The sequence below is a fragment of the Schistosoma mansoni genome (genome assembly GCF_000237925.1).
Source record: "Schistosoma mansoni, WGS project CABG00000000 data, supercontig 0443, strain Puerto Rico, whole genome shotgun sequence".
In the NCBI taxonomy this organism is placed as follows: Eukaryota; Metazoa; Platyhelminthes; class Trematoda; order Strigeidida; family Schistosomatidae; genus Schistosoma; species Schistosoma mansoni.
Genome location: NW_017386275.1, coordinates 1 through 10039, shown reverse-complemented (window position 1 = coordinate 10039; position 10039 = coordinate 1). Strand labels below are relative to the sequence as shown.

The following is a 10039-nucleotide window of genomic DNA, read 5'->3' as shown; positions in this document are numbered from 1 at the left end:
CCTTCCTTAGAATACTGCTCTTTTATCTTCTCTAATATGAATACCACTGACAAAATAAGAGTAGAGGATGTTCAAAGATGTTTTACACGCCAACTGCTAGGAAGTGACACCACTCTTGATTACACAAGTAGATGTAAGCACCTCTCTTTAGAACCTTTATGGCACCGTAGGTTAAGGAACAATCTGATATTTCTCTACAAAGCAATAAATGGACTGTCATTCCTAACCTCCTGTCCAACTATGATCAATGACCCAGCCTATAGACTAAGAAACAATGCATATACACTATTTACCGAAAAACACCAAAAACAAATGCGTTGTAAGTTTTTTACAGTTCGGTATAGTTTATTGTGGAACAGGTTGCCAATACCTATCCGTAACTGTGACACCTTTACCAAATTTAAAAGGCTAATAACCCTGTTACTAAACTCTAAAGAACTTCACCAACTATTTCTTGAACTCCCGCCTACCAATGAGGCACTTTATTATGGACCGCCCAATATCTAGACGGAACAAGAATATAACGAACTCCATTGTCGTTAGTTTGAATATAGCAAAACTAGAGAAAACATGCTTTATCCTTCCCCACTATTTATTGATTTTTAACCATGGCCTTCCGCTCCTAACCCTCATTTTCAGTTTCCGAATCTCTCTAATGGATAAATCCAAATTATTCTTCCTAAGTGTCATGTCCTTTTATTTTTCTTATTACAAGTAGACAGATAACTCACTAATCTTATGGATGCTGACCAACTAAGGCCGATCAAAAGAAGCTCAAATGTCCTAAATTCTTGTGAGTTGTTCAATGTTTTATTTTTTCTTACCCTGAAAATTTTACAATATTTACTATCATATCCTCTGGTCTGCTATTAGCCCTTACCATCTCTTAACCACATATAATCTGACTTGTCTCTTCTAACCTTTACCATTAGTTATATTCATAGTAGTACGATATATTAAATGGATATCTAACCCATAATACAAATGCTATTACCATCTGATTTGCTTGTAACATGGAACTTGTAGAGACAGTGTATTCCAAATATGGTCCTTGATAAAAGCAATATTCATACCGACCACAAACGTAAGAGAGCCTAACATCATAAAAGGAGGGAGGGTAACGTTAATGACCAGCGAACATGATGGTGGGGAGATAACTTCAATTCACCCGTGTCTGTGGGGCAGAACATATTAATTACGGCTCCTTATGTCTAGTGGGATGTCACGAACCAACGGTATTGATGCGAAATTATTCATGCAAAATACCACTTTGAATCATGTTAAAAAAAGCCGAATTGGTTCCACTTCCTACCAAGTAATCCTAATACAAGTAAACTAGACAATTGGCTAAAAGCGAAGCCCACTCTATACCCTATAAAATCTGTAAACAAAAAAAAGAGAGTTCAAACAGCTTTGAAAAAAAAGGTAGACAGCCATTTGTATCGGAATACTGTTTTCAGCACTTCATTTTATAATTACACAATTCCATACTTCCTTCTGAACTACCTTCATTTATACAGTTCCTTGTCCACTCATACCTTGCCCACACTTATTTTTCTTTAACACATTAGTATGTTCTTACCTAATAAATACTTCAGTAATAGGCAAATAGACTAAATGGTTATACCTTAACTATTCCTCCATGAATATTGTGTGCTCTGCTTTTCGTCCTTCTTTTTTCTTACACCTTTTTCAGCCTCCTGCAGATACTCCACCCAAAACAGAAGTGGCACGGGTGACTTCGTCATACACCATTATTAATGCTTCCGATATTCTGGAGGGATATAAGTTCGAAACTTCTAAAAGCCCCCAACTTCGCATGTATCTATTCTCGACCATCAGTTGTATGCTGCAACGCTACCTCCATAAAGTGCGCCAAGTGTGATATTGACATGTTCCTTATAAAATCCATTTACATTCATATCTTATGGTTCAAATGGTTCAAATGGTTGAGGACGGAATAGAAGAAGCTTTCGCTTAACGGGCTTCCGTGTCTGGTAGCAGTGGATCACCAATACCTCCAGGCAAGAACCTAGGTATATGAACGATAATAGAGGGAAAAAAAGAATTTGGTAAATCATAATAATATGTTATCCTTAGTCCTTAAGAATAAGTCAAGTTTTCTCTTAAAGGACTCCTGGGAGGTCGCTTGGACTAGCTCAGTCGGCAGCGAATTCCAGCACTTGGCAACTCTAACGGAGTAGAAGTTGTGTCTGCAGTCTGTTCTGCTATGTAGGGTCTCCAATTTCTGGGTGTTACCTCTGAGGTTAGTGTTATGACTAAGCTTAAGAAGTTGTTTAAGGGGATGACCAGAAGTATTAAGGATACTATAAGTCATAAGAAGATCACCTCTAAGACGCCTATACTCTAACGGGTAAAGGTTAAGTGATTTGAGGCGCTCTTCATAAGGTTTGAATTTGAGACCCCGAACTGATTTCGTGGCTCGACGTTGTATACGTTCCAGAGTGACCTTATCCTTTTGGAGGGAGGGAGGAAATACTATGTTTCCGTACTCTAAGTGGGGACGAATAAAGCTGTTGAAGATTATATGGAAGGTTCTACCGTCAAACTGGCCAAAAATGCGCTTCAATGTTACCAGTGCAAGGTTTGCTTGAGAGGCGTTTTTGTCACAGTTCGCATACGATTTCAGGTCGTAGGGTACCAACACTCCTAAATCTTTTTCAACTTGGGAAACTTCTAGAGGTGAGTTACCTAAGTTATAACTATAGTCTGCAGTATGTCTCAGATGGACTACCTTGCACTTTGAAGTGTTGAAGGTAAGTCCGTTGTCATCTGCCCAACTTTGAAGTCGAGTCAGATCCTCCTGCAGAACTAGTATATCATTGTGAGTACGTATCTCTCTCCAAAGTTTCACATCATCAGCAAAAAGCAATAAATCAGATGAAACTTGTTGAGGAAGATCGTTAATATAAATCAAGAAGAGAAGAGGTCCTAGTATTGAACCCTGGGGGACCCCACTAGGACATTCCATAGCCTGAGAGAGAGTGAAGTTAACCCTGACCTTAAAATGTCGGTTTTCTAGGTATGAAGTGATCCAGTCAATTAAAGGGGGTTTTATACCCAATCGTCCAAGCTTCTTGATAAGACATGCATGGTTGACCCTATCAAAAGCTTTTGAGAAGTCCAGGTAAATGACATCAACCTTCCCCTTGCGATCAAGGATGGTTGTCCATTTATCCACCGCAGTCAGCAGGTTGGTCGTACAAGAATGACCTTTTCTGAAACCATGCTGTTGAGGCGAGAAGAACTTTGAGGATGATAAGTGTTCTAGTATGCCGTCAAATACTAGGGATTCCATAATTTTTGAAGGTATGGAGAGAAGGGCCACTGGTCGGTAGCTTGAGGGTTCACTGCGTCGACCTCCTTTGAAAATTGGTGTGATGTGGGCCAGCTTCCATATTTCCGGTAGTTTGCCTCTGCTTAGCGAGTGTGCAAACATCACGCTAAGTGGTGTCGCCAGGATTGAAGCTGCTTCCCTCAGTACGGCGGAATGAACCATGTCCGGACCAGGAGAAGTGTCTTTTTTTAGGTTTTGCAGTTTACGGAGCACCAAGTCAGCACTCAGGTCCACTTCGGAAAGTCCTGTACAGGTGCAGGTATGAAATATCAACCCAGCTGAATAATTTTCAACAGTGAAAATTGTAACTTCTTTAACAATTTGATCTTGCCTGTAAACCGGCATGCCTCATGTGACAATCTGTTATTTGAGAATAAATTATTATTATTATTATTATTATATTCTATGAACTAGAAGCATTAGTGGACAAATTAAGTTCACTCGTTGTAGCTGTAACGGAAACTTGGTTAGTCCATGACTTTGATATTACTCCAGAATTATCCAGATACCATTGTTTAAGAAGTGATAGACATAGATACAGGAAAGGAGGTAGCGTCCTTCTATACATAGCCAATAATATAAATATCCGCTCCTCCGTTTGCGAATCCCATGATAGTAGAACTAGTGAAGTCACTAGCTCTGAGCTCACTATTGGATGTTGTACATTTGTACTTGTTGTCATCTATCGCAGCTCAATCTGCTTAGCTGTTGACTTTATTTTACAGCACACTCAACCATGCCGTGCAAATAACAGATGATTAATATTAGGAGACTTTAATGCACCTGACATTAGTTGGAAAGAGATGACCACGGAAGGATCTATAAACTCCTTTGATAGTAGGATCCTGGTAACAGTAATTGAGCATGCATTGGTACAGCATGTATCCAAACCTACACGTTTTGGTGTAAACCAAGGTTCTTCTCTGTTGGACTTGGTAATTACTGATGAGACTGAGGATATTGCCAACCTAAATATTCTTCCCCCGTTAGTGAATAGCGATCACGCTATTTTGTCATTCATGTTTAGAACTAGTGACATGACATACGACCACATTAAGCCTCGCCCAAACATATGGAGAGCTAACATAGATAGATTGGTCAGTAGATACTAGCTCATTAGTTGAAGAAGCATGGTCTATATTTAAAGGCAAGTTTAGTGCAGTCACGTCCTTCTTCATACCATACCTGGTACCACGTAGACCGACTAATAGTCCACCATGGATAAATAAACAAGTCAAGAAACTTCTTAGACGTAGGAAAAGGCATTGGAATATGTTCATCTCTACTGGCTTAGAACAGTACAGATCCAATTATTGTAGGATTAGAAATACTTGTAAAGCGTTAATTAGTAAAAATAGACGGTCGTTAATATTGGCAAGGAAATGATACCGAAAAAAACCGAAGCTTTATCGGAATATTCCAGTTAAGTAATTTATATCAGTAATTAGAAACGATCAACCATTATTCATGATTGTGGCGGCTTGTTGATTGACACTGTAGTTATTGAGGAAGATACTGTATTAAGACTACTTCAGCATCTCGAACCTGATAAGTTCAGTGGTCCTGATCATATTCATCCTAGAACTTCAAAACCCTATCAGATGTAATTGCTAAACCTTTAGCGATACTGTTTGATTGCCCAGAGACTGGAAAGACACGATAATTAGTCCTGTGTATAAGGCTTGGAGTAGAGATTCAGTTAATAACTATCGACCTGTCAGCTTAAGTAGTGCAGTTGTAAAACTGATGGAAAAAAATATTAGGATGGCTGTTATAAACTACGTGGAAAGATATGATCTTTTATCCAGGGAACAACATGGTTTTCGGAAGGCCTATGATGTTTGACAAATCTTCTCATTGCAAGATAAGATTGGGCTGAGGCAAAAGATCGCAATATTACTGTAGATGTCATTTTCATAGATCTAAGTAAAGTCTTTGATAAGGTTTCCCATTCTGGTCTTAAATTAAAACTAGAAAGTTTTGGAATTCATTATGCAGTCATAGACTGGGTAAGTGAGTTTCTTCATGACAAGAGACAAAAGGTAGGAGTAAACGGAGCTCTCTCATTGTGGCAACCTGTAAAAAGTGAAATTCCTCCAGGCATAATCCTCGGTACCAATTCTCTTTTTATGTTATGTGAATGAATAGCTAACGTAGCTAAGTCACCCTATCTACTCTTCGCCGATGACATAAAGGTTTGGAGACCCATATACGGCATATCGGATAAAATAGTACTACAAAATGATTTCAACTCATTGGTGGCATGGATGAACGGCTGGTCACTAGAAGTGAATCAGAACAAGAGTGTGGTGATGCAATTAAATAACTATGATGATTCGTATTACTACACAATATGAGGATTCGTATTGCCTAAAGTAAGAAACTATAAAGATTTAGGCGTAATGGTAAGCAATGATCTCGAAACTACCAGTCACTGTGAGGCTGCTGCTGCAAAAATCCATGGGGTATTATGGTCTATTCGTAGATTTTTCCAGTATTTGGATGAGGAAATGTTCAGATTATTATACCCAACTTTCGTACGACCACATTCGGGATATGCGATTCAAGCAGCGAGTCCTTGTTTCAAATATGAGGTGGATATGCTGGAACGAGTCCAACGCCAAGAGACTAAGGTGGTAAAAGGTCTATCCGACCTGTCTCATAAAGACAGACTGAGGAACCCCATCTTATTTCAGTTATCTTACCGGAGAATACAGGGTGATCTAATATTGGCATATCGTATCCTGAAGGATGATCTTCATACTAACATGCCCTATCTTTTCCTTCGGTCTAGGACTGATAATTTGAGAGGACATTCGAAGAAAGTTCAAAAACCGAGATCAAATGGTCTACGTCTGGAGTTTCGTTTCTCGCACCGAGTAGTGAATTACTGGAATTTTCCACCAGAATACGTAATATCAGCACCTTTCGTTGATATATTCAAAACCAGATTGGACCTTCACAGTGTGACAAACTGCAAGGATTATTATAGGTCAATAGACCTTTTATCCTTATTACTGAAGACTGGTTTTGCCTTTGAACGTGACAGTTGCTTCCCAAGGTCGTCACCTTGATACTGTTTTAACATGGGTGTGAATTTATAAAATTTCAAGACTTCGAACTCCTAATTCTACGGAGGGCAGCAGAAGATGTTGAGATGCATATATTCCATATTTGTTTGTTTTTAGGAAATATAGGTAATCGTTAATTTCGACCAACCTTATTTGGCAATCACAGCGCTTTTAATAAATGTGGGTGACCAAATACATTTGATGACCTTCGATAGCCCAAATTTATCTGAATATAATGAAGTTAATCTTTAAATTTCGGTAAATTATGTTTCTATTAGGTCGGCTCAAGAAATATCATCTCATGTGAATTATTCTCGAGTAATGTGACTACATCCCTTAAAAAATGTTCGCAACCACTCTATATTCATGGTTTTGATCAATTCACCGGTAATACATTTGGTCAGGTAATTCTCCTTTTTTTACTACATAGTGTTTGTTGTGCATACGTCTGATTACTGTAATAATCGTTACATCAATAATAGTATGCGGTTTATACATGTATTCGTCACTCTTAAACTCAGTCATTCTCCTCCTCTTTCTCTGGCCAGGAGTTCTCAAAAATGACGCCTGATAATTTTGTCGGTGAGTGGTTAAAATCGACATTTTCAGGAGAGAATTAACTCCGGATGTATGTTAGTGCTGAAATCGTGTTTCGGATATTGACACTGATATAATACATGATTGTAGTATCTAGAAATAAATACCGCTCTGATGTGGTTGGAAGTTGGGTTTGATTTGTTCCTGTTCCAAACTGTTGGATACTTATATAAAACATTCAGATGCCTTGTTTGTTCTAAATACTTATTGATTGTGTATACATATTTTCTATAGAGAAAAACAAGCTTATTAATCTCGGATTGATCTCTAAATCTTAGGTCAGTTTGTATAACGTTCATCTGCTATTGGTGCTAGAAATTCACCCTTACTAAACAGTGTACTTGCACTCCTAAAACTCTTGAACTACATGTTGGTGCTCTTGACTCTCAAAATGTCTCCAACGAAACTCAAGAATTCCGTCTCATGGAGACTTAGTATATTTTTAGAAATCTGTGCTTAGGACCCAAATGTGGTTATTCGATTAACCTTAGATAACCACAGTTGTGAAGACAAATACTCCATCTTTTAAGTACCGGGTTACTAGGTATAAACTGGTCATTGTCACTCAAGTTCAAGGACATCTGTGATTACAACAGCAGAAGCAACTTCTGGTAATGAATCATAATCGGCAGTCAGCTCTCTGCTATCTGATTGAACGACAACATAAAAATTTTGAAGTAATAAAATAAAAGCCGTTACTAACGTTTTCCTTGACCCCAAGTTAGGTGAATAAAATGAGCTACCGGAAGTTGTCCGATCTCATTCAGAAACTTTAACTCGAATGTCGCGTCCAAACTAATTTATTTCATATTTCTACCAAGCTCCGCAATGCTTGTATCGAAAAACCAAATATTAGCAACAAATAAGTGAAAGGAAATTGAAAGATTTCAAATCACAATTTTCAATTGCATCTATGTACATCGATACATCAGGCACTGCAACTTGTCAGTTTCTTTTCTCGTATGTAAGCCTGTACTGATTACCTCAGTATTGCCATATATCCAAAAGTTTTTAATAGAGTGTGACTGTGGCTAGCAGCGAAGCGTTTGAAGTGGAAAGCACTGTTTGGGTTTCAGTGTAAACATCGGTAGTGTGATGCATATGCATTACCCTGAGGAGTCTCAAGTTGGGTGAAAACCGCATCCGAGACTTCAATCTTAACCGTTGTCCATCCGTACTATGATCTAGAATACATTCAATTATCGGATCGCACTATGGAGTAAGTGCATCCATTGCTAGAGTAGTAACGTTGAATCGTGGAGGTCCAAAGCGTCACATTTACTATTGTATCCCCGTTCTTCTTGCTTTTTATTTCTCCCTAGAAAAAGCGTCACATAAACTAGTGAACTTTTTCACGTTTGTAGTTTTGTACTCAGTGTTTCGTCAGAAAGTCCAACCTAGATAGCTGCACGTTTACTTAAAAAGTTTTAAGAGGCAAAATTTCTGGATTTTTAATACTCCTACCTCCAATGTTATCTCGTTTTAGTTTTATGAAAACCTCTTTTGTGTTACGGGATATAGTCTACAAGTAGATAACCTCAAGTTTATCAGCGAGACTTCCAAGAATAATGTCTATGGGTTGTTCTTTCTTTCAAAAAATAAATTAAAGTAAGTCTTTTTATCACTTTTAGATGATCTGTGTAAATATCACTAATCCATTTCTAGTGTTGGTAATTAACACTGTAGAGTTAACCCTCAACAACTTATTTCGAAGTGTTCACTAGTTAAGAAGAATTTAATCAATTAATTTAAAATCTCACATTATTGCGAAGGTTCTATTCATGAGGAGCTCAAATGACAGTTCTTGGTTAGTTCGTGTCTTACATGTTCTTACAATAATTTCTGGAAAATACAGGCTTTATGCATTTGTTCTTTCTCATTCGTAAGGTTTAACACGTGACTACGACTTATCTAAAATGTTCCAAATTACTGAACAAATCGATATTGAATAGCGTCAAGTATCTAGGAGAGATAAACCGACTGATTTGTATATTCTGTTCCAGTTTCCCATAACAAAGAGAATAATCTTCAGATGAAATATACCATAGGTTTCTTTATGGAATCCTGAGTATATGTATCTCCTACTTCTACTACTGAGATAGCTTTTAAAATATGGATATCTGATTGCCTTCTTTGTCTCATAGCCAATGTTCCACTGTACACTTTCTTAACGTAAAATCACTTTTCTTTTCAAGAAGTATTTTTTGGACAAAATAGATACATTTAGTGTTGGCTAGTATTTAGTAGGCCTTAGAATTGATTAAATCTAAGTTCTATGAATTTTATGTTCTTGTTGTTGTGTTGATGAAATTCGGCAACTTTGACCGATGCATATGTGTGCCTGGTCCTACGTTGTAGCTGACTGACTGACTTCTAACTATAACTAGGTTAAACCGAAGTGAAATATTATTTAGCTTCTATTCTGTAATTAATTTGTATACCATGAATAAGCAACAGCAGTACATCGATGCATAGTATATTTTCAAATTTATTCAAGAGATAACTATTCAGTTTAAATCGTGCCTACATCTGTCCCAAGTCTTTTGTCTTTTGGTGGTGTTCATTATAAGTAGTACCAATTTTATCCTTTTTTGTGGCCTGAGGATTATTTAAGAGGAATTTTGTATAAAAAGAACTCGATCACATTTTAGTTTGATGTGTACTGATTGTTTGTTTTTCTCTCTCTACAGGGGTTATGTAAACATTTCATCTTCAGAAATATATCCATCAGGTTGTACTATTCTCATCGAGTCGATAAATCAAGAATTAAGACGAAACGAAAATAATCCAATTTATCCTACCACTGTATGCCATCTATTCGGCGCCACATACAACTCCACTATTTTCCCCTTAAATGTTACGATTTTAGAAAACGATACTGAAACATTTTCAAATGTTCAAAGATGGAATCAAATTTTACCAAGTGGGAAGATTTCAAAATTTCATTCTTCCAATAATTCTATTAATTCAACATCATCCACCAATGTTCAAATATTTAATTCATATGATCGTA

The 10039-nt window shown here is 37.3% G+C and overlaps 1 protein-coding gene across 1 annotated transcript; it reads left to right on the top strand.

The window, feature by feature from the left end:
• Positions 1 to 6415: 6415 nt before the first annotated feature.
• Smp_199750 (subfamily M12B unassigned peptidase (M12 family)) lies at positions 6416 to 9501 on the top strand (the record flags this gene model as incomplete). Its single annotated transcript, XM_018798375.1, is given in 6 exon segments — positions 6416 to 6555; positions 6596 to 6669; positions 6708 to 6833; positions 8513 to 8634; positions 9395 to 9410; positions 9415 to 9501. Coding segments are annotated over 6 exon segments (465 nt in total). The 5' UTR covers positions 6416 to 6515.
• Positions 9502 to 10039: the final 538 nt, after the last annotated feature.